This window comes from Poecilia reticulata, chromosome 7, assembly GCF_904066995.2.
Source record: "Poecilia reticulata chromosome 7, P_reticulata-male-v2, whole genome shotgun sequence".
Lineage (NCBI taxonomy): Eukaryota > Metazoa > Chordata > Actinopteri > Cyprinodontiformes > Poeciliidae > Poecilia > Poecilia reticulata.
In genome coordinates this window covers 20,391,632-20,417,249 of record NC_088836.1, presented here as the reverse complement: position 1 = coordinate 20,417,249, position 25,618 = coordinate 20,391,632, and the positions used below count along the sequence as shown (strand labels likewise).

The following is a 25,618-nucleotide window of genomic DNA, read 5'->3' as shown; positions in this document are numbered from 1 at the left end:
AAATTCAGAAAAAAAGGGAAAAAAGTATAAATATCTGCAAGGTTGCAAAATGCTGTGGAAATTTTTTTTTACAATACAGAAATATTTAAGTAAAACTCGATGAAATAAAATGCTATGAACCAGTCACCTTGCAAAATAGGCTTATTGTTTTTTCTTCATAAGTTGTTTTTGCTTCTTTTAACCTTAGAAATAAATCATGTTTCTGCTTTAATTAAGGTGCTTAATGTGAGAAATTGAGAAACTGAAAATCCAGATTTGTATTTCACAGGTTTACAAGCAATTAGTCAGGTCATTGTTAGAATATCAGTAATATTCTAACAATGTTCTGGCATAACTATTTTAATGTTATTATTTATGACAACATAATTAATTAGGCTTCAGTTATTAAAGGGATGCATAGCATATTTTTTTTTTTTTTCAGATGTCCTTTTCTCATTAAACCTGACTCTGTGAGACCTCTTTGTTTTAGTGCGTCACTGAGTCAGTAAATGTTTTACAATTTGTGCAGGGCCCTGTGACACATGTTCGCACTGTTAGCATTGGTGAAAAGCGGCAGCCGGCGGTCAGCACGCACGCCACCGTTAACAAGAACCATGCTTTAGTTACGCCAACAACTAAATCAGCACCAGGAACCAGGTATGTACCTGCCATTCCCCTCACAACCTATTGTCGTCATCAGAGTCTGTATAATTCTTACCGAGATATAATGGTTACAGATCCTCACTTTGAAGCACCTGCCATATTGCAGTTGTTTCTTTGTTCTCTGGACCCAGCAGTAAGCATTTTTTTCTTGAAGGTCAGCAACAGATATTTTGACCCAACAAGAGTTTCTGCAGAACAGACCGCATTACATCCAAGATACATCTGAGATGAAACGTACTTTTCCAGAATTGTCCATGTTCACACTGTCTTGTTCGTTCTCTGTTTTAATATGACCTGTTGATAATTCTGCTTCTAACGTACTACAGTACAGTTACATTTACTTCTGTGTGCTTAAAATAATGTTGTTCTCATCTTCTTAAATGTAAACTTTTTGCATTGAATGTCTTAGAATTTAGTGACCAGTGTTGCAGCAGCTCACCCCCACACAGACAACAAAGTCATATGACACAGACAGATAGGAAACTATTTTAGACATGTTTTCACTGTGAATGCCATTTTAACAGGCGAAAAACAAATGGGTTATTATTATTATTATTATTATTATTATTATTATTATTATTATTATTATTATTATTATTATTATATCTTTTATCCAATGGGGTAAAAGAAGTAGTTAGGGTTGTATTTTCAACTAATTGAAAATGATTTTTTAAATTCCTTTTGGATTCATGCAGATGTATTTTAATTTCAGAAGACTGAATATGCATGTTTTTTGTTGTTTTTTTCTTGTATATGTGTGAGAAGCTGGATGACGTCTTTGTGCATGTTCTTACACTGTCACATCTGCTGTTTCCAAGGAAACCCCGTGGGGAAGCTAAGAAGTGCCGAAAGGTATACGGCATGGAGAAGAGAGACATGTGGTGCACAGCCTGTCGATGGAAAAAAGCCTGTCAGAGATTCACCGACTAATCCAGTTGCCTTCCCCTGCTTGTGGGAGACGAGCTCCTCCTCGCTCGGAGTGACAGCGAGGTTGACATTTTTTTTTCCACGAAGAGATGAGGGCAAGGTTCTCAATGCTGCTTCCTCTGGGCCAGCAGGAGGAAAAGGGTTGCCTTGTCTCTTTTCAGTTTCCAAACACAATGAGAATATCAAAACGCAACACAAAGAGAAACGAATAACTTTATCCAGATCCGGAGACTTTTTCTAAGACTGAGACATTTTCACTCGCAGTTAAATAAGGAAAACAAAACAAATTGGATGCTGAACAGATTCTTTTATTTCCCACTTGCTTCAAATCAAAGCGATGTTTGAAGAGTACAGATAAGCTTTTTGTTATACCCTGTTCATTGTAAGAGCACTATGTAAGCTACTTTTTGTTTGGTGGGTCGTGGCTCTTTTCCGAGGTTAAACGGTTAAACTCACATGTGCTCAGTGAAATCACTGTTGCAGATCAGTTTCTCACGGCCACCTTTTGGGGGTCTTCATCAAATCTGCCAAATTCTCAACTTACAGTCATAAGTTTTAGGTTAAGACGTAACAACACTGTGTTCTGCCTTTTTACTGGAAATATAGACTGCAAATCTGAATACATATAATTTTAGGATCAAACAACTTCGTTACTCCAATCAAGTACAACTTTTTACACCTGCAAAACTGCACTAAATCATTCACAAGTGGTACAAAACGTTCTCATTTGATGTCCCAAAATATTTTAGAAAAATGCACAGTTTATAAAGTATAAATATATATATATGTGTATATATATATGCCCATATCTTGTTATGCACCCTTCAGAGATGAGTTGTCTTCTAAAGTAGCACTGTAACCCGAGTTTGCCTGAGAGAGTTGATATCTATTTCCTGCATAGTTTATTTTCAGCAGTAAGCTGCTGAACCAACTTGCATTGTGCAATCAGAGGAACGACAGCATTTAATAATTTTTCTTTCTCTGTGGTTATCAGTCACAATTGAAGCAAAAAGGCTATTTTTTTTAACAGCTGATGTTCTTAAAGAGACTGTTTACCATGCTGTGTGAACTGTAACCACCATTTGACATTTTGAACTTGATAGTATGACTGATGACGATAATTGTGGATGCAGGGAGAACACATAGAGACTGCATTCTCACAATCTTAACTTTAACAAATCTATCTTCCACAGTTTTCTAAGATACATTGCCTTGCAAGTTTTAGAATAATGACTAGAGATGCACCGATGTAAGGTTTAGTCTCCAGACTCCAGTTTTTGTACAGGCTTTGACCCGTCGATACAAATTTTAGATTTCAATTCCCTCTAATAATTTTAATTAAGAAACATGAAAGATATGTCTGTACTTATTGCTCTAAGCTTTCTTTAGAGTTGTACTAATTTAAATCAAAGTCAAACTGATTTGACATTGGCATTTTATTCGTTTTTTTGCATATTATATTAATGATAGCAAGTCTCTTTGTGTATTTCCTTGAAAATGGAGACCATCACCTTAACTCTGCGATTTTCTAACTTTTTTTAAAGCCATCACATTATCATCATGTCATCAGAGCAACATGGTTGCAGTTGCATAAATTCTATGTTCTGTGATAAAAGCAAAGACTGAAGTCAAATCACCAGTCGAGACTGGTCAAACTGAAAATTGTCAAATTCTAGTAATCATCCAGCTTCTTAGTGCATCTATCATAATAAATACCTGTTTATGAGCATTTCATCAGTTGTAAATACCAAACTGAACTTAGCAGAGGGCCAAGGCTGTCCTGTTTTTTTTTTTTAATATATATATCTAATCCTTGAAGAAAACAAGTACAAAGAGTCTACAAATCAGGGAGCCCTTGATTTATGTGGAAGCGAATTTAGCAAGAATGTTTTTTTTTTTTGGCCAAATGGAGTCTTACTTAGTTAGAATAAACATATTGAAGTCAGACAGAGGCCACAAAAATAAGGGCAGGGATAAAAAAAAAAAATGTAGGTGTTCTACAGATGGTGGAAGTACTTGTAATCTGTACCTATAAAAACGGTTGACTTTAGAGCCCATTTTGTTACCTGATTCATTTTTTAATAAGAAATACAGGGCAAAGAAAAAAAAGTAACTTTCTAATATTAAAAATTAAATGCTGTCCACCTCTTTAAAATGTAGTTTTTTCAAATTGTACATTTCCAAAGTGAAAGAGAAAGAAAGCACTTACGATTGGCGCATTTAGATAGATAGACAATCTTTTAATGAGAGAAAAATTTAAACAAAAATCGTCCAATGTTAGTAAATTTTGTAAATTTCCTCAGTTGACTCAATCAGTTTTCAACTTGTATATGAAAAAAAAACTATACCTTTTTATTTTTCTTTTCTTTCAAATGATACATTAATTCTGAGGAAAAAGTTAGCTAAACTATTTATTCCTATTGTCCTAAATCTCAAAGTAGCCACATATGGCTTTAAAGTCTGTAGAAATTTCTGACTACCTTCCCCCCCTCATCTTTTGACCTTCGATTTAGACATGAAATGGTAAAAACAAACCCTTTCTTTGTGTGATTTTTTTTTTTTTCTTTTTTCTTTTTCACTTTTGCAGAGATATAGTTCTGTCAGTGGGTGTAAATTTATAGAGACATGTATGCTGTACATTGGCCTCCTTCGTCTCTCAAATTCTGCTGCACGTTTTTTATTCGTCAACCTGATCAGATCTCACAGAGGACGTGTTCTTTGTATTTGAGTCGACGGCGTCAAACCTCTCGTCTCCGTGAAAACATTTGTGTTGTTTTCTAGCAACGGCAGGTCAGATGTGCTACAAGAAAAAGAAAAGAGACCTGTAATAATTTTTTGATGAGAGCTAAGGAAAACATTAAGGACACTTTGTCACCATCACAGTTCAAGCCTTCATGATGCTCCGTTTAAGTTTTTTATATATCAGTGTGTTCCAGATAAGCTAGGTCAGCAGGCCTCTTCCAGTCACCAAATTCACCAAGTGCCAATAAAAGTTAAAACATAAAGGAAAAGGGTATTATGACCTTTAAAGAAATTGCACTACGCTGTACTGCGCATAGACATGTTTTTTTATACATGAACGTTTTGTATTTACAGATTTTTAAGCGAAAAGGTAGTTTTTTTTGGGGGGGGGGGGTTCCCCTGTTTACCCTCCCCCCCCTCCCCATGGGTCTGGACGGATCCATTCACAGGCTGACAGTGGGGAAATAAAGGGGGCCGAGCACCCCTCCCAGGGGGTTTCCCCGTTAATGGCAAGTGATCTTGACAGCCACAGTCTCGTGCTCGGTGTCAGATGTTGTACCTAACACTGTAGTGCTGACAGTTGGAGTTGCGTGGTACTGGACGTACAGTGTGGTACTCGGCGGTCATCGATCTCTTTGCCTTGATCGTGGGATGAGCGCCACGGGCTGGAAGCGGTTCCAGCCTTATTGCAGTGATGGGGAAACACCAGTTTCAGTACATTGCTACACGTTATCATCTCGATAACAGAAGATGCTTTAAAGTGTTCATTGCCTGGAGGTTTTTTTTTTTGTTTTGTTTTTTTTCCCTTCACATTGTTCACATGCTTTTTAAACACACTGCTGCAAATTTGCTCTTCCTTTCATTTATAAAAAAAAAAAAAAGCTCCTGCTTCTTGACATTTTACTAAGATAATGTATTTCATGTATGTACATACAATTGTTAGTGCTGGATACCACTTTTTTTGTTCAGTACATTTGGTTTGGTTGTCAATAAGAGTATGAAAAGCCACCCATTAGGTCTCTCCATCCCGTATGTAAACACCAGCAGGTCCATGTACCGAGAGCTTCAGTTGGCAGACAATGGGACACATTTAGAGGAAACAGGGCTTTTCTCCCCACTGTTCCACTTAGTGGCAGTTTTTGTTGTGAGCAATGTGGCTAACTGCCCAGGGCACCACAGCTTAGGGCCAGCCTGAAGATTTTATTTCATTTTTTTCATTTGTGCACCAAACAAGTTTTTAGTTGCCTTCAGAGTTAGAAATATGGCTGAACACTGAGGCAGGCTGAAGTTGCTCTTTGATTTATAACATCTACTGTGGTGCAGTTGAAAAAGGGCTATTTCACAGGGGGCTTTTTGTTTTTTAGAAATTGGAACTACATTTGATTATCACTTGTTTAATACCCAAGATCCTTAGACTGGACTGAATCATGCTATACTGCACAGAGATTCTTAAAAAATAAATGTTGAGATCTATGAAACTTTTATTTGTTAAAACGCACAAGAGAACTCTTCTTGCTCTTTTGGCATTAGGACCACCTAAGGCTATTGCTGGGTGCCATTTAAGCAAAAACTGCCACTGGATCCTCCCATGTTGAAATTGGCCCCATTAGCTCTGCGTTTCACAATGGAGCTTGGAACTCTATTTTCAATAACGATTTTTTTATCCTCAAAGATCACTCGCTCTTAAACTAGAGATGCACCCATCAAATAACCAGAGATAATAATGTACCAATTTTCACTTGATTGGCTATGATGCATCTATTTTATTCCACATTTTTGAAATGTTTTAAGCATTTGAACATCGGTATTGTCCAGGAAATAACTGATCGGCGCACCTCTAGTTTAAATCGAAGTTTACTTTCAACAACGCATTCTCCCTAGAAACCAGTGGATGGAGATTGACACTAACTGCTGACGGGTGTGCGGGAAACAGCAAAGTTCACACACAACATGCGGTGACAGTATAACATTTGCAGTTTCAGGGCCTTGTTGTACATAAAGCAAAAGATAGAGTTCTGTGAGGCTTTGTCACACGTTATTTTGTTGTATCTTTGTTATACAAAAAGGAAACTTTTTTTTTTTACATTACTGTTGCTCAGAATATGTTGTTTTTTTCACTTTTAAAGGCAATTGCAAACCCATAGTGAACTGATTCAATGTATATTGTAGCTTAGTGGCAAAGGGGAGAAAAAAATGACAACCTGTTGAATGTACAACTTATAAAAATTCATTTTGTTGTTTTCGTGTAGTTGCTGGCTAGCTTAGCCATTTTGAGAAATTGTTGTGCGTCCTTATTTTGTTTTGTTTCTTAACGCCTACAAACATCTGTCGCCACACTGATGAATCATATGGAATAACACAACCATGCAGTATTGCTTTACTATCTTTGTGCAATGACTATTTACAGCGGAACAAAAATTTTCATGCCTTTAGGTGACATTTATGATCCACTTATCATTTTGACCTTCAATATTCGGCCGACTCGGTCATTTCGTGTCAGTTTGTGTACTTTTTTTTTGTTGTCATGAATGTTTGTGGTTGTGACATGAAGTTGTCCTCAAGTCAGGATCGCTTTCAACCTTTTTGGTCACAATGGAAATTGTTACCTTTTGGGGCATCTTTATCCTGCCCTGCGCATTCCAACAGACAGCATGCTGTTCGTGTCTTTCCCCGCTTCTCCTTTCACCGCAGCAATTCCTTTTTGTGTGCTATTCAGCTCCACTGTGGTTCCACCCAAGCCTTTAGCCAGTACATTAAGCTAAACTAAACCCTTGAAATGTGCATCAAAAAAAAAAAAAAAGCCTTTTTGTTCTCTTACCAAATACGTCAAAATTGGTGTGCTGCTTTCCTGAATGTCAGTTTTCATTTTGTTCACTAAAGAGCAGCAGCAAAAAACAATATATATATTTGTTCAAAATCACATGTATTTCATTGCAATGGCAGCTCCACACCTCCCTCTCCTGTGCTTATATTGTCTGTCCAGGCGTTTGTCAAACCCCATCCTCTGATTACTTTTTTTTTTTCAGTGCTGTTGTGTTTTTACTGAGCCTTACGCCTTTATTTTTCTCCCATCGATTGTCTGATCAAGTTTGACGACGTTGTGCATGTCTAGCATTGCTCATTCTTTTCATATTTTTTATTTTTGTGTGTATGTTAGGAGATACAACACTGAAGGGTTTTGTGTTAGATTTCCCCTCTCAGTATCCAGGAACTCAAGGCTGATGGTGGAAGCAAACGTACTAGGAGCGGCCTGACTACGCTCAGTGCTGGAAGAGTTTTTTTGGCGGAAACGTGACATCAGCCTTTGGGTCTTCACTGGAGGACAAGATTTCTCCTGTTTTTGGGTGGGCTCTGCTTCTGGTCTTCATCAGCAGGCCCACACACACACACACACACACACACATGGAGAAAGCACTTTCTGAGCAGTGGTGCACTCAAGGAGTACTTGTATGAATGTCAAGCCTTTCACTAGTGCTTGAAAAGATGGATGAACATGTATGATGCTTATAATGTGATCTGTGTGATGTAATGTGACGGTAAAGAAAAATAAACCTGAATGGAAGACGTCTGGCATCAGATTTTTAAAAAAAATTTTGACATCCTAGGTAAAGATGTATGAAAATCTCTTAATAGTGCTTACCATAGAAATACTTAACCAAATTCATGTTGCAAGTAAAAAAAAATGCAACCAAAAGTAACAAACGTACATAAATTGTATGTTTGTGTGTTTTGGATCTAAAGTACATTTGAGAGCCCTCGTCTTTGCTCTGTTAAACTTTTATGTTTAGATGTCTAACACACAATCAACATTCCCTTACAATGCTTTTTTTCAAGCTTATAAAGATGTATTAAAAAAACTTCAAAAATTTGATTGAAAAAAAATATTAAACGTTTGCTATAATGTGACATCTTGTAATAGTGCGATTTTGTGTTTACATGTGAGAAATGTTATGAAATAAGATGTAAATTGCAATATAGATGTTGGAACAACCCATATTTATTGTATATACTTCTTTAAAAAACTTTTTGACAGTCGTTCGACAAGAAGGTGAATTGTGAGAGAGGGTCAAGACACGCAGTCATCAGGTCGGGACTCAAGTTGGTGATGGCCACTTCGATGGGTCCATGGTCATGCTTTACCCTATTTAAAAACCACAGATATGGTGGTCTGCCAGAAAATTGAAAAGGGTTTGCCTGCAGTATTTGTTTCAGCAGGATGATACAAAACTTATAAGCAAATTTATACAAAAATATTGATGAATTAGAGAAATGGACAGAGATGACTTGGTCCTGAAACCTTGTGTTGAAGCAAAAGGTTCAATAGAAGTGCTGCCAGTGGACAAAAACAAGGTTTTGAAATTCTAATATCAGGGTCACTTTTTGAAAGGAAATAGAAATTAAAGTAGTTTGTTTTTCACAAGTTTTTCGGGAGTGTAACTTGTCTGGATCTTTGGTGATTTAGACGAGAACATTTGACAAAAATGATCCCAACGGATTTTTTTTCTTCCTTTTTCTAAATTGTCTATTGCGCCCCCCAGTGGACAAAAGGAAGCAAACAAAAAAAAAAGCACAGTAGACACTGCTCATGTCTTTACAGCAGCAATTTCAAAATTTATTGAGACTGATTGGATTTTGCAAATAATAGTCAAGCTAATTCTTCCACTAAACATGAAGTTAGAAAGAGGCTTGGACAACTCGCGGGCTCGACCCAACATCGAAACAGAAGGCTTATGGTTGACCGTAAAAATGTTCTGTGATCAGTACTATCAACCAAAAAAACAAACAAAAAATAAAAAATAAAAATCAGCACAAGAGCACTTAAATCTGCCCAAAAAAACAAAACAGGAGTAAAAACAGGACAGTTTTTTCTTCTTTTTTTTCTGATTATTTACCACATTTTGTTACAAACACAGGATTATGATAATAATCATTATAAAGTCAGTATCATATTGAACAAATATTCCCAACAAAAATAAACAAACCTCAAGCTTCAAGTGTGACCTTTTACAAATGAAAGACCCTTTGAAACTTGAAAGAGTAAATAAATAATATATAATAGTAATATAAATTCATATATATGAAGGTATACACACATCACTCTTAGTAGAAGAACAAAATCTAAAGTAAAAAGCGCCAAATTTTTTTTGTTTTTGTTTTTTTTTTAAATATAGTAGAATATAGATATACCCATATCTATGGCTTCATGATTTTCACGTGTGAGTCAAGCTATACAGGCTGAATGAGGATTGCAGTTTGTACACGTCAAAGAATACCCATATTCATCTGCAAAAAGAGCAAACAGTTTTCCAGTTTTGCATTGTGTGGAATGAGACCGCCGTGCGCAGATGCCGAAGATGTCGCTTTGGTATGACAAAAATGAACACAGGCATGCAAGTTAAGACCACAGAATCAGGGCACGAAAGGTCAAGGAAAAGGAGGGAGGATCTAGTTGCCCCGTTATGATTTGTCTTCTCAGGAGAAAAAAAAACAACAAAAAAAACAAAACACATCTCCATAATCTCTATCCACACACACAAATATTCGTCTCGCAAGCACGCGGGTGAAAGAAAATGTCATTGAGGCACATATTGAGGGGTCGATGGCGGACGTTTTCCTGAAGTACAACCCGGAATGAGGAAGAGGACATACAGCACAGGTCGTGAGAAGAGAGTAAAGTGTGGGGTGGGAAGGGTCCGGGGGAATCAAACATACATCCAGATGTCTCTCAGTGGCCATAACAGCACCGCAGGACAGAGATTTGTCACTGATCATGGGCTCCTTCCACACCCATCACTAACATTCATCAAAACTTCTACCCCATTGTCTTTTTTTGTTTAACCCCAGAAATAAAGAACAGTTTGATAAATGGATCAACAACACATTGAATAGCAGAGCTGCTAGAAATGAAGAAAGCATCACAAGTTGTGCTGAGGGTTTTTTTTTTCTTCTTCTTTTTGATGAGAAGTGCAGTCCATGGCACTGGCAGCAGAGCAGAGAGCCTGATGTGTGCAACCATCACAGGCAACATGTTTTCCACAACATGTTACAGCTGCAGCACTTCTTTTCCATTTTTCAAATTTTTTTTTTTTTTAAGATCGAGATCCAAACTGCAGACTCAACACACTTGCGTTAAAGAGGAGTGTGTAGCCTGCAAGCTGCTTTACTGTGTGTCACTTTAACTGTGAAGAAATAAAATAAAAAATCTAATCTGCTTGGAGTCTTCAAAAAAACTAGCTGTTCCCTCTCACACAACCCTTCATTTATAACAATAATTAACAAAAAAAAAACATGTGCACTTCTTTAATCCGATTGTGATGAATAGCGACAGGCTCGTGGGGAAAAAAACTAAACAAAATAAAATAAAAACAACCCAACAACGAACCGTTTACCACGACTATAAAGGCAAAAAGCACTGGTTAAAACACAGACCGCAAAACAAAAGCACTTCATGTATACAAACGTACTAGATTGGTATATTTTTCTCCTTTTTTGGTTCCATAATAATCAATTAGTGTACATTAGTGGTGTAAAAAGCATAAGCTGAATAAATGTTTCAATCAATATTCAACACAGGAGCAGGACAGTGAGTGTGTTTTTCCCCCTCAGTAGTAAAAAAAAAAAAAAAAAGAAGTAAATACGACAGAAAAAAGCGTAAACCGACACAATAAAAGGTTGATAAAAAGCCCCATGGCTTGCTATCCACAACAAGGCAAAGTATAAAAGCTTTCTTTTTGTACAAGATATAAAATATCAAAAAAAAAGAGAAACACACAGTAAAGCTTAGCATCCAGCACTTAATAAGAATAATTAATAATAGTAACAACAACAACAATAATCATAGTTATTCATAATAATAAGACATGTCATCGGCCTCACTTGAATTGTCAATAACTTTTGCCAAAAAATTCAGAAATAATCTTAAAAATCAGTGTAGACTCTTTCTAGACGCCAGACCCTCATTCAAACGTACACACACACACACACACACACACACACGCCCACACGCAGACACACACAGAGAGAGGGGGAAAAAATGGTTCTCAATAAATAACAAATCAATATTACACTCTCTACAAATACAGAAATCTCTGAATTTAAAGCACAACGTTGATCCTTTTTCTTTACACCTCGCAAAGCAGGAGGAACTGGAGCACGCAAAAGAGTAGCCGCGAAAAGTGTCTGCATATTCTGTGTGGAGAAACTGGAATTTACACGTCTGAGTAAGGAGGAAATCAAACAAAACAGAATAAAACCAGGGAGAGAAAAAAAAAAAGGTGCGAGAGACTTGGCTCACAGGTCCTATCTTCACAAACTTCAGCACGAGAGACAAGCGAGAGAGACAAAGAGTGTTTGTTAGTGTAAGGTAGGTCCACTGTGCGCTCGCATCGACTGTCAGAGCAGAAACGTTTTGTTTTAAACTCCCCAATTTGTAAAAGCAAAGTTCATTCTCTGTCTCTCTCTGTCTCACACAGCCTTTCATTTCCCCTTTCTTTTACATCTTTATGTACAAATCTCCAGCTTCTGTTGGAATGGATCAATAGAAACCAGGTGGTGAACTTAACAGAAGAAAAGATTAAGGACCCCACTGAAAAGGCATAGGCTCTATGATCAGCAATCTGCACAAAGATTCAGTGATTTCTATCTGTCGATAACAGTCAGAGAAGACATAAGGTACATCCTTAAAGGTAGGTGCGGTCACCGAGTTGTTCAGGTAAGTAAAGATCAGATTAAAAATGTAAACCATGGGTTCAGGACTTTGATAGGAGTCAGTTGTCATTAAAGTGCAAGTCTGTGGCAGTAGGACTCAAAAAAGAAAATGTGTCACTTGGGGCTTCGCAGTCCCCCAACCCTGACACTTGATCTTTGCAATAGATTTAGACTCTCGCTTAGAGACGCCCTCCTTTCCTGGCTGTCCCTCCCCTTACTCTGCCTGTGATCCTTGGTTTCTGCGATGATTGTGATGGCAAACTTACAAAGTTGCAGTCTAGCGCCGGCTGCGTCCTTGGCAGCCCGATACCTGTTGTGACAGAGCAGAAAACAGCTGGACTCCAGCCTGAACCCTCGAGAAGAAGAAGAAACACAAAAACACTGCATCTGAAGTGGAGGAGGTAAGCGGAAAAAAGCCTTGCACTCAAGCCATCTCTTGATTACTCTTCTTCTATGGCGGTCAAGCTTGAGAAAGTGTGTATGCGTGTGCGTGTGTGGAGTGTTTGAGTGTTTCGATCATTGTCGTGCATCACCCTACAGCATCTCCGTACAAAGGAAGGCCTGCCCACAGTGGGTGGGCGAGTGGGTAAAGTGAGCAGAGGAATCTGCCTGAGAGATCAGAGGAGATCTCCAGAGATTGGTTGACGAGCCACAAGCAGGAGGCTTGATGGGTTCTACGAGATCCAAGCAAAGTCCTTCTCACTCCCATTCTGCTGCTCCCCCTCCTGAGCCGAGGAGTCGCTCTCCTCCTTCTCATTGTCCAGTGCTCTGCGTGCCTCGGCGGCCATCCCTGAGTCCTTCCACTTCCCTGCTTCTTCCTCCCCTTCTCCCAAAATCTCACCGTCCCCTTCCACCATCATCTCCTCCTCCCCCTCCCCGTCCCCATCGCACTCCGCCTGGTCGTCGTGAAACCGGTCCCCAGGATAAAGCTCCTCCTCGGGGGAGATGTCCCCGCCTGTCTCCCCGTTGTGGTCCAGCAGCGCGGCCATGCCCCTGCCCGAGCAGTCGGCGCAGACCCCATGCCTCCGAGAGCCGTGTTTGATCCCAACACTCGCGGCGGACATGAAGACCCTGCTGCACACCTTGCACACGTACTTCTTGTCCTTGCTGTGGACCTGTGGGACGGAGACGCACCATTGCGTGTTTTTTCAGTGACACTTTGGATTACAATTATTTTTTTTAAAGTTTCAGTAATTCAGGTCTAAAAGTGAAGCTCATCTAAATAGATGCATGATACGTCATGATTATGTATCATGAAAATGTATTTCAAGTGTTTATTTTTTGTTCATTTTGATATTTCTGGCTCAGAGCTAATAAAACACATTTTCTAAGAAAATTTTAAGATTACATAACCCCATTTTAAAAACTTATTAACATAAATGATAAAGATTACACAGTAAGTCAGTAAGGCATGACTTACTGGAGTCATGTCACCTGCGAGTGTTGGTCCAATGTGTTTTATCAAGGATAAAATCTTCCCAGGTGTAAACCTGAAAAATTTAGAGAGCTCCATGGCTCCCTCTGCTGGCAAGCTTTATGATGAGGCTGGTTTCATCTTCCAGCAGGTCTTGACACCTGCCCACGCCATTAAAAGTATCAAAACTCAGCTTAATGACCACATATGAGTGGCTTTAACTTCTCTAGCAATTTTTTATTTTTATTAGGCACGCGTATTAAAACTTTCCAAGAATTAAAATTTTGAGTTTTCATTAACTGTAAGCCATAATCATCAAACGGAACAGAAAATCCCCCAGAAAATATCAATTTTGTTTTTCAAATTGAATAACTGATTTTTTTCTTTTTCTTTTTTGATGACACATGCACACTTGTAACAGGACACCCCTAGGGGGCAACGACTGCAAGACAGCACTCACCAGCGTGTGCCTCTTCATGTGTTCCCGTCTGGTGAACTTCTTGCCACAAATTTCACATGGGTATGGCCTCTCACCGGTGTGGGATCGCATGTGCCTCTTAAGGATGCACTGGTGCATAGCAGAGAAACTGCAGTATGGGCACTTGAACTTTTTACGGATCACTGTGAAGTCGTTCACTGCAAGGACAGAAAAGGGAGGGAGGAGAAAAAGAAAAGGAAGAGGCAAAAGATTAGCTTTGAAAGAAAAAAAAACATGACTTCTCTTTTCAGTTATTGCTTTTAATTAGCAGCATGGGCTAGAAATGTAACATCAATTCCCATGGTCATCCCAATCCCAGGCAAAGCTACAGTTGCCCTGGAAACAAGCTCTTCCTCCATGCTAAAGCAATAAAGGCATAGCGATACTATAAACACATGACACTACATTGAGTCTGCCTAAGGTGCTCTAGAAGGTCTCTGGTGTGGACTGCGAGAACACAGACAGAAAGGCAAACACAGACAACGACAAGAAAATCAGCGACACGATGGAGGGGAAACTGTATTTTACAGTGACGGGGGTTTAAAGGCACAACACACACTGTGCACGTCTACTGCATATACAAAGGAGGGGGTCATCGCTTGTAATTACCTCCATCGGCTTCGGCTCTCGTTAAACATTTGACAGCACATCAAAAAAAAAAAAAAAAAGGAAAGAAAATAGAAGAAAAAACATGCAAGGACAAATAAACCGCACAACAGATTCAGGCTTTCAAATTCTGAAGTAGACGAATTCTCGTGAATGTCAGTGTGCATGTGTGAAAAAACACAAATGTGGGGTGGGGGGAAAAAAGGAGCTGCAACAAAATTTCAGTTTTCAACCATAATTTAATCACAGCATGAATTCTACAGTTTTTTTGTTGTTGTTTTTTTAAAAAAAAACATACAGATGTCTGAACAGTACATGGGTTTCAAAGATACATTATTCAACCTAAATCTGGACATATCTTCCTGTACTTATAACACTTATTCAAACGTACAGATACCACAACATAACAACTACCTCCGCAGATTTCCCATTCAGTTCCTGAGTTCCATCAACCTGTGACTCTGTTCAGCTGCAAAATGTGCTACCTGAAGATGGGATTTCATAAAGCATTTGGCAGTTGGGAGTTTTCTGTGCATTTGCAACAGAAAAGGGACAAATTCTCCCAATGGGCTCAAGTTTTGCTTTAATAAAGAGCACCTAAAAAGACAAAAGCAGGTAAATACCTGAATCATGGGCATCTACTTCAAAGTATGGGTGTATTTGAGAAACTTTTGTTGTAACAAGACAATATGGCAGAAAAAATAGGAAGTGAACACAGTTTTTCTCAGGATATTTGTTTCTAATGCTTCCATACACATAAAGTTCCAAAGCAGATGTTGATAAAAACCCAAGTAATCCACTACCACAAAGAAATACATCTATGAATTACGTTGTAGGAAATAAAGTGAAATAACGCAGGGTAGTTGTGATGAGAAGCTTTAACAATACACAAAAACCCAAGAGAATAACTAAAATCTCCCATTATTTAGAAAGCAAATATCCTGCCTATCATTGTCAGAAAATATCAGTTGTTTTGGTCCTGAATGGTAGCTTATAAAAAGGTTTCTCTCATTACCAAGGTATCATAGAACAAGCTCCAATACATCACTTATGTAGCCCTTTCTAAATCTCCTAATGTTCCAATGCGTACTGTACGGGTTAAAAACCTGGACGTGGAAAGATTATGACTTTACAACATACCAGCCACATCCTGGTGCTCATTGAAAGACAAATTCATTGCAAGACGAACTCAGAAGAACAATCAGAATTGTCTAAGGGCCAGGGGTCACTTACAGAGAACTTTAGAAAGACCAAAAACAAAAAGGCAAGCACACTACCAAATGGCCACTGTGCACACTCACTGACACTCACTGCACAAGGCTCCATTGTTGAAGGAAAAAAAAACTATTCAAAGCTCTTTCAAAATTAGCAGCAGAACATGTGGACAAGCTAATGAAATTATACAGTTTGGGGACTAAAATGACCCTCTTTGGACGTCACCGCACCCAGTGCGTTTGGAGATGGAATGATGCTAAACTTCACCATAAAAACTCTGCATCAACAGCGACTTTAAAAGGTGCGTATGTCATGTGATGGTTTTCAAAGCGCAGCAGACTTCATACGGTTAAAGGAAGGATAGATGGAGAAATTTACCGAGACATCCTTTATAAGATCATGAAGTGAGTGGGTTTTAAGTCCTACAATGTTTCCAAACACACAACAATAAAAACTTAAAATCCACAGAAAGCTTCTAGATTGGTCCAGTTAATTACTTGAGTTGTGTACAATTTATCTGTGGACAAAACTAAAGTGCATAAAGACCTCCTGAAGATTTGAAGTCAGTTTTTGCTGAAATAAGGGTCAAAATTACACCAGAATGATACATGTCACTAGTTTTTCTAAAAAGATGTCCTCAAGATGTTATTACCAAAAACGTTTTTGTAGTAAATGCTTCATGCATTTTAGTAAACATGTCTTCGTATTCATGGTTCTTTGTCAATCCACTTTATCACACACACATTTTTGAGTTAATTTGTGATTCTTTATGTGTATTGCTTAGGTCATTACCAACATCTGACATGAATTTCATCTCAATAGCCCAGGGACAAATACATTTACTGAGAAAGACAAGTTTTCAATACCGGGTTTTACTATATTTTGCTGCTCAACTATCGTAAACTCAAAACAAAAGTGTTTTGGCAGAAACTGGTGCGAATTCACATTAGCAATGATTGTCAAGCTCTTGTTCAGTCCAACTGCTGCTCACCAACACAGCCCTCACTGTCTCCCTTATTATTATTCATATGCGTTTTTCCACTTGTCTCACTTGATTCCCCATTTTCTGCCCCGAGCACACCACAGCGCCATTATCGCTCCGCATCCGTGACATCACTGAGCTCCACTGGTTTAACAGGCCTCTGCCCCTCGGCCCTCGCTTCCACTTCAGATGTGGGGGTCAAGAGGTCAAGAGGGGGGGCCGAAGCCGTGGAGGACCGATTACTGCCCAGGTCCTGCCCTGCTCGGCCACTACGGCACTCACAGATCTGGATCTAAGAAGGTGGCCGGAATAAGGAGAGAAAATGACACCAACCAACCCCCATCCAAGCTGCTGCTGGCCTATTGTTTTAAGCAGGCTTTGTCTTCTTCAGCACATCCTCTCCATCTGTGCTCATCTGACAGCTTCAGAGCGTCAGAGCGACTGCTGTGAGTCCATCTTATCTGGACCTATCACAGGATTTTTTTAGAAACTATCTTACTATTCTATATAATAGTGACTCGGGTGCAAAAAGTCTTATTTTCTACTCTTTTTTGCAGTCCTGCAAAGTTCCTGCAGGTGGTGTGGTTGTTTGGGCTTCAACCCACTATGCCTGACAGGTATGGGTTCAGTTTTAACGTCTTTGTGCGCGTAATGCATGGGTGGACACAAAGATTGAGATCTCTCTGCCTAAAAAGGAGATGAAAGCGTTAGTCACAGTGGTGACTGGCGTCGGAGAACCAGACAAGCGATTCAAGTTGAGGAAGTGAAAATACACCCCCTGTCTGTCGGCTCGGCACCGCAGTGAAAAGTTATTCACCTGGTTTATGGGTTCAGATAGTTCTTACTAAAACTACTCAAACATTGCATAAATTATGGGTCAAAAGTTTAATGGGTGTTCCGTTGGATTCCTTTTGCATAGCAATTGTGCACTTCTGACAAACTGTCATAAGTTTAAATGGGTTATTATTACATAATACTAATTGCATGATATTTAACAAGGTGTAAAAAAAAAAAAAAAAAAGTGCTCCACACTTTTGATCATAAGGAATTCTTCCATTCCGAGAGAATAACACCACACAAAGCATTTTTGGCATGAATGTGAAATGCAAGTGAAGGTATAATTCTAACTACAAATGGGTATGAGTGACTCTACAGGCCTTCCACGTCGATACTGCCATTGTAACTGTCAACTTTCAGGTGTTGGTTTAGCCGCCACAGCGGGTCTGTAAGCCCACCCTGAGACATTTCCATTCCAGTGCTGCCTCCCAGTATGGCTCCTGGCACTAAGGCCACCTGGCAGCACACTTTAACGTGCGTTGCCAGGTTCTTCTGGGTGCTAAAAGCCTTGGCACAGGCCGGGCAGGTGTGCCCTCTCTCTTTGGAGTGCACAGAGGACAGGTGCCGGTGCAGGTCTGTGCGATCCCGAAAGTGCTTCAGGCAGTACACGCATTGCATCAGCTTCTTCTTAAAGTGGATGGTCTTCTCGTGACGGTCCGCGTTGGATTTGAGGGTGAAGCTGGCGGGGCAGTGGGAGCAGAAGTAGCGGGCCGGAACGGGCTCACCCACTCCGGGGCGGTAGAGGGACTGGCCGAAGAGGGGAGGCTGGGGCTGCGACTGGTGACGCGGCTGGTGGAGAGGACCCGGCATGCCTGGCCAGTCCAGGGACAGAGCCATCAGAGACAGGGTGTGGTGGTACTCGTGTTCCCTGAGATGCTCCAGGCTGCTGAACAGCCGTTTGCACAGGGAGCAGGCGAGCCCCTGTGAGAAGCCACCGTGCTCTGGCAGGACGTTTTCCCCTGATCCAGCCTCCTCACCCAGCGCGAGCGGCCCTTTAGATCCCGTGCCAGGTACGGACACTGACGCAGGCACTGACAAGCCACCGGCACAACTCCCCTCGCCCATCTGATCCCTCTCGATAGGGGACTGGTCACCTTCCAAAGCTGAAATAGAAAGGAGTTTAAGTAAGAAACAAAAATGAAACTCCAATTTTGACACATTCTCTATGTGTTAAGTTTTGAACTTTACCTGTGCTGTAGTCTTTCATGTCTTCTCTCTCCTTTATGCTCCCCTGTAAGCACAACATATTCCGTTATGCGACACACATTTATGCAATCTGTAAGGAATGTTGTCTGGGCATGCAGAAGGCAGGAAGGGGGTAAAGCTGTGAAAGCAAACCCTTTTTATAACATGCATAAACCAGATATAAAGAAACAAAAAGTTCAAAGAAGGAAAACATGGTCATAATTATGCAAAAACAGGTTAAAAGAGAGAGAAACAGGAAGAGAGAGCAAACAACAAAAACTGCAGTCATAAAAGAGTTTAAGATACTACATAATTTTAGGGGCTGACACTGATAAGTAGAGATGTTATTAATGGGTACACTAAGGACTTTTAAAATTAGGCTTGTTGAAAGGTTACCTGCAGTTGCTTACTTTAGCGTGAGTCTGTATTACTTGTCCATGAGGCTAAAGCTAACAGCTAGGCAGAGAGGGACAAAGACCAAGGTTCCAAATATTTTTGTATTTCTAAATCAAACACTTTCCGAGATTAAAATTTCTCAATTTTTCTGTCAGCTTTGACAACATTTTGAACATTTCATTGCAAAACATTTAGCTCAGTTATTACTATTATTATTATTATTATTATTATTATTATTATTATTATTTGTACGTTTTACAAATCACGAAGCAACATGGTGACCTTTAATTTGACAGTGTGGTAAAAGACAATTTAAGTGTCACTGATTTGCTTGCCCTCTGCAGGTCATGTTTAAAATCCTCAACAAAAAAGGTTTAGAGGGAAAAACGCAGCGAAAAGGTTCATTTTAAAATTCTGAATAAGTGGGAATTTATTGGTTGATTCTGTCAGCAAGTCAAATCCATAATAGCAGTCTATGATTTTTGACAAAACATGAGTTTTGGTAAGTCAAGCACAAAAAAAGCCGCTACATATAGATTCATTTTCAAGGCCCTTAATTTTACATACAATTTGGAATTTGATGGGAAGGATAAACCACGGAACATCAAAGTGTCTATGCAAACACTGTTTTATGAGCTTAAAAAACTGTGGACACAGTTGTAGTGTGTGTAGATTTACATATAAGCTGAGGATTATTTACACATAAAACAGAGGCAGGTGGTGGTGCAGCACCAATGGTCTTCCTGTGTGAAACACAGAACAAAGCATGTAAAGTGTTTCTGGTCAGAGCAGCGACCTTGCAGAAAATCACGGCAGTGTAAAAATCAATAAAACAGTGTTACCTTAAAGCACAAGAATAATTTTGTTTTTCACCTTTACATTATACAGTTACTCTGCCTGACAATGCTTTACATGTTCTGTTCTTTATTAAGTTGTAGCTGTTGAATATTTTAATAATCAAACACTCAAGTAACCGAGTAATCAAATATGCATGTAGTACACCCGGTGTCCAGATTTTTGTAGATTTTTTGTGAAGTTTGCCTATTTATATTTACGATCACAAAAGAAAAATCAGCAAAAGCCATGTTCTTGCTTTCCCCCCTTCAGAACAGAATCTATATTTAAGATTGGGCGGGATTTGATTACACGCTTCTATTTGTCTTGTACAGTGGATTAAAATTAAACTTCCTTTGAATTGGCCCTGTCTTTGTTCAAAGATTGAGTTGTCAGGATGTCTTGAGCATCAACTAACAGGTTTTTGTTCTCATAAAATCCTCCCCAACAGGTATTTAGAGAAAGAACAACCTAAAGTTGTTCGATTGTTCCCAATATTTTCATCTGTGTTGTTTTGGAAAAATATTTGACAAAGAAATAAATCTAACGGCAGGTCATAGGATCATAGAAATTCGAAATATAGAAGTCCATCAGCTTGAGATTCTTTCATTTGAATGTGTCATGTTCATTAAAAAGTAATTTATTTCCTCCCGGGCTTGGTAGACAATCTGTATTTACAGGCGCTTAAAGCCACTGGATTGTTCAATCTGAGGAACAGGGAATTTGGGAAACTGTGATAGTTGTTATCCACGAAATAAATGACCAGAGCAGTGAATTTAAAATTATTTCCTACATTATTTTTAGTAATTGAGTCATTTGAGGTATCAATTCAGACCGATGTTTCCGTGCATAATTCTCACAGGAAGATCACTTTTGGCACCCCATCTGCCACCTTCATGAACCATGCAAGAGTTGTTGGTTTTGGTGAAAATCATCATCAAATGCAAACATTACCACAGCTTAACAGTTCATTTTCATTAAACCTCTGGGATATTTATTTTTCTTTTACTTTTTTAAGACTGGAGTTATTTAGGATATTAAAAATCAGCTTTGATTTTGTACCCCCTGTGCAATCATTAGCTTTAGGCTGCAGGACCAAATAAAATTGACACTTAATGAACTTCCCAAGAGAGGTATCTGCTGCTGCAGGTCACCTACATCTCACTTCAAAAGTCCAAAACTATCTATTTAATGCAGGGATGGGAAACTACAACCCTCAAGTGTCGGGGTTCTGCGTAATTTCTATCCATGCTTCAAACGATTAAATTACTTCCTTGCATGTCTTTAAGTTCTAAAGAGGCCTGTTTTACAAACCATTTGATTCTGATGTGTTGAACCAAGAAGAACTAGAAAAGATGCGGGATAACAAGCCTTAATACCATCTAACTAATGCTTGCAGATCTTTTGAGGTCTCAGTAAGGTGCAGCCAAAACCCATCTCATCCCTTCTGCACCAGAGTAAAACTCTACCCCCGTCTATCCACACCATACCCGTGCCATTCCTTCACCCCCGCCTATTTACTCAGCTCCTTCACTCTTCCTCCTCCTCCTCCTCCTCTCTAAGAACAGAACACCATGCACTGGGCAAACAGATGGCTTGTCCGTAGAGATAGGAAGGCTTGTTGGGAGGCAGGTCCACTGAAATCAAATGCTGCTCCTAAATGCTTGCTCGCACGCACACAAGCTGGCACAACACACACACACGCACGCACACACGCCCACTCTCCTCCACATACACACAGAAACACTCACACACACCTACACACACACAGCAGAACAAACAATTTCCTGAGCCACAAGACCAAACCTCTCTTTGTCTTCTAGTATTGATTCTACTCGGTCTCATCACACTACCTTTGCCCGTTATCTGCTATCTCTGGGCGCATGCTGCCATTGTGACTAAAGGTGTCATCACTGATGTAACCACTATAAACTACATTATCTCTAATGCCATGCAAAGACGCCCTGCTTCAAGGCAAACTTGGGTCTGGCTATATTAAAATACTGCCTGAGAAAGGAGACTAGAGGGAAGGGTGACAGCGATCTGAAAGAAACTGAGAGTCAAAAGCATAAAAGAAAGGCAAAAGAAAAAACAGGCAGCTTTGTTAACTTCTGTGCAGCAGGAAATGTAGCATATTCACACAAGAAAGAGACACAGAAAAGGGCTGAATGAGATATAGAGGTGCAACATGATGAAAAATTACCCCACATCAACTTTCCTTTTTTTTTTTTTTTTGCACCTCTCAACGAGGCATGGGCCGGTAGGAGATTCTCATGGTACGATAACCTGAAGTTAAAGTGCCACTAATTCACAATATTGTTGTACTGGGACAAAGAAAAACAAACAAACTGCAATTGCTTTTTGTTGTGAACAGAAAACTACAATGTTAAATGGATTGTTTATATCTACGCATAGCTCAGTGTTCTGCTGGTCAGGATTGAGCTGCAGGTTTTACAGGTTTAAGAAGGGAACCTGGACATTCCTCTCCGGCTCGTTTTGGTGGGATCCCGAGGCGTCCCCAGGGAAACGTGGCATCTCTAATGAGTTCTTGATGTGCCACGTGGTTTCCTCCCAATACGGCATCTCAAGATAACCTCCAAAGGGAGGCCTCCTCATTAGATACCTGAATCACCTCAAGTGATTCCTTTCAGTGTGCAGCTCAGGACACTTCATCCCACTGCAAAGTCTGAGATCAGCAACCTTGTGGGGAAACTTTATTCAACCACTTTTTTCCCCGGGTCTGATTTTTCTGCATTTCGTATCTACAGGGGAGTGCCAAAACGTAGACAAATAGGAAATTAGAGAGCTTTGCTTTATGGCTCTTTCGCTCTTTCCACCCTGACGGACTGGGACCATAGTAAGGTAAAATCGTCACCAAGCAAGATACTCCTCACCTTGAAGTGTGGTTAGTAACTTTTTTAATGTTTTTTTTTTTTTTACATATTTGTTAAAATGTTAAAACTCTATGTCATGATATTATAGTGTGTGACAGATAAAAATCTATCTTTTTGGCCAAATGGTCGTCCTACTGCCATTTGCAGAAATACACCACTCAGTCAGAAACAACCAATCAGAGCCAGGGGGAGGGTCTAACCACAATCAAACATGCTGGCTTTACATGCTACTGATTAGTCGTTTCTGACTGGAGTAATATATATATATATATATATATATACTTATCAGACCTTCCCACCAGTAACCGGCCCATGCCTAGTCTCAACCCCCTTGAGTGTGTAGAAGCAGGCTGAAGTTGCCCCCTGGGTGCTAAACTCCCTTGTTTCAAACTTTTATCTCTCAGGCGGAGTGGCACCCAGTGAGCAGCCTGCACTGTGGAGCTGACCTTAGCTCGGTGTGCTTACCTCCGGCAAGGCGGAGGGCTCTGCGCCCTCGGGAGCCTCTTCTACTTCCATGTCCAGTCCTTCTGAGTGCAGCGGTGTCGCCCCGGCCCGCAGCCCAGGGGCCTCCAGGGGCCGAGGCTCGGATAGGTGCAGTGGTGTGGGCGGAGAGGGTGGGCAGTATGCTGATGTTGATGATGGCAGATGGGGTGGTGGTGGTGGTGATGGTGGTAGATGAGGAGGAAGAAGAGGAAGAGGAGGAGAGGAACCAGCGCCCTGTTTGTTATGAACAGCGGCCCCCGTGGCCCCTGGCCGGAGTGCGCTGCAGTAGTTGTTGGAGCGGAGCCCTGAGGAGCACAGGAAACGAGTCTCACCCACCCACTCACGTACAACTGCAACCCTGCTAGCAGCTGGGCCACCAGAACACAACGGGAGAGAGTGGGCAGGGGGGCACACAGAGGCTGCCAGTGCTACGCTATCAAACACTGCAGAGAGGGGGAGGAAGAAAAACTCAAAAGTTTCACTTTCCACCAGCTGAGGGGAAAGGGTTAGGACTTCTCTCTTTCTCTCTCCCTTTTTTTTTTTTTTTTTTCCTTTGCTCCTCTGCTCTCCTCCTCCTTCCACCCACATGTGTGCACAGAGGATGGCAGCATGTGTGTGTGTTTTGGGAGAGCATGTGCGTGTGTTTGTGTGTGGCAGTGAAATGCTTATAAGGAGAGAGGGCTTGAGGATCCTCTGTAGCGTGGAGGGAAATAGTTTTGGAGAAGAGCCATCTTGCAGCTCAGCTGAACACTTTTTGTACAAGCTGGGCAAAGGATGACTACAAGAAGCGTGTAAGATGTTTACCAGCAACAAGTGAAGGCACGCTGGCTGGAGAATTTGAAATTTCAGTTCATACACACGAGCGTTTCTGCTACATTAATATCACCGTTAGCTCAGAGCACAAGTGAAACTCTTTCTTTCTCTCGTAACAAGATAATCTGTTGCAAGTTGCCTTACAGTATGTTTGTGTTTGGGGGGGGGGAATGTCTCCGGAGTTATGCAGTGGGTTTGCCATTCGCTGCCCTCCTCTGCACAATGGATAGAATCACACATACATGAGGTTTGATTCCTGGAATGTTAAACTACCACGCCTGACACTCCCCACTCCCACTGAATGAGAACACACACAAGAGTCAAAATCCCTGTCCTCCTTCTCGCCCACCCCAGCAGAGGCAGAGGGAAAAACCTTAGGAGCGTGGAAGAGGAAGTGGAGGCGGAGAGTAAACGAATGAGCTACAGGTGAGGCAGAGCAGCTCATTAACTAATGGCGTTCTGGCAGAAGACACCTGTCAGACGCGTTATTATGGAATAACTCCCGTTGTTAGCTGGCTCTAACGGCGTCTGAGTTTTACTGAGTTAAGACAAACTCAGGTTGTGGCGTGACTAGGCCATTTAATTGGACTGCTGTCCTGGTATAAGATATACAAGCATTTCAGGGGAATCAATTTATTGACAGAAGTGTGTCAGCTACATTAGTTAGTAGCACACATCTTCTATCCCATCTTCCTTAGTTTCCCAATGTATGGTTGTTGATTTTTTTTCCCCCCAAGTGAACTACATTGTTTATATTTACTTTTAAATTTTCCAACATACCAGGTTTTTTTAATGTCACTTACATTTAACAAGATTTGGATGAGCATCTTTAATTCAAGTCAGAGGTACTGACAGACATAAAACCATGTAAGAACATATGGTCAAATGTAAATATAGTCCAAACTCACATTTCTATTTTCATTTTATGTATATGTACATTTGACCACAAGTTTAAATAAGGTTTCAAATGTATTAATGTATACAAATACACCTTTTTTTTTCTCTCTGTGACATCAGACTAAACTTTTCTTGTTTTAGGTTAGTAATGATACCATAATTATTACTATTTGCCAAATGCCAGAATAAATAGATGGTTTTAAGAGCAGTCTGTGTTATTTTCTGTACCCTGCTGTGCACTACGTATTATGTCTTTAAACAATAGTCCTATTGTTTAAAGACACAATGTTTGTGAAAACTTAGATCATGGTGATATCATGGCATTTTAAGTTTCTGATGGGTTCATTAACAACATTTGAGTAAAACAATGACACCACTGTGGATGAACGCTGAGTCGACACCAAACACATATTTGAGATATTTGGATACTTGTTGACCTTTACAAATCTGGTTAACCTTCGGGCGTTTTTAATGCCTGAAAATGAAATATTCATTTTTTCAAACACTTATAGCAAGCATGAACAGGGTGGGAATGCCCAGCTGTCATATTGTATCCAGGAGATGGA

The 25,618-nt window shown here is 40.1% G+C and overlaps 2 protein-coding genes across 5 annotated transcripts in view; one reads left to right on the top strand and one right to left on the bottom strand.

Moving 5' to 3' along the window:
• The window catches only part of slc2a4rg (SLC2A4 regulator), a 42,481-nt gene extending 34,606 nt beyond the window's left edge, over nucleotides 1–7,875 (top strand). For all 3 annotated transcript variants that reach the window (XM_008413921.3, XM_008413922.3, XM_008413920.3), the window contains 2 exons: nucleotides 509–636; nucleotides 1,461–7,875. In XM_008413921.3, the coding sequence (XP_008412143.2) occupies nucleotides 509–636; nucleotides 1,461–1,572 (240 nt within the window). In that variant the 3' untranslated portion in view covers nucleotides 1,573–7,875. The remainder of the gene's footprint in view (nucleotides 1–508; nucleotides 637–1,460) is intronic.
• Nucleotides 7,876–8,897: 1,022 nt separating this feature from the next.
• Nucleotides 8,898–25,618, bottom strand: part of zbtb46 (zinc finger and BTB domain containing 46) — an 89,238-nt gene continuing 72,517 nt past the window's right edge. The window contains exons 5-9 of one of the 2 annotated variants that reach the window (XM_017305708.2): nucleotides 23,325–23,647; nucleotides 18,739–18,781; nucleotides 18,528–18,653; nucleotides 13,893–14,068; nucleotides 8,898–13,133 (exon numbers count right to left, since the gene is read on the bottom strand). In XM_017305708.2, coding sequence (XP_017161197.1) covers nucleotides 12,693–13,133; nucleotides 13,893–14,068; nucleotides 18,528–18,653; nucleotides 18,739–18,781; nucleotides 23,325–23,647 — 1,109 coding nt within the window. In that variant the 3' untranslated portion in view covers nucleotides 8,898–12,692. The remainder of the gene's footprint in view (nucleotides 13,134–13,892; nucleotides 14,069–18,527; nucleotides 18,654–18,738; nucleotides 18,782–23,324; nucleotides 23,648–25,618) is intronic. The other variant, XM_008413919.3, reaches the window with a different exon arrangement.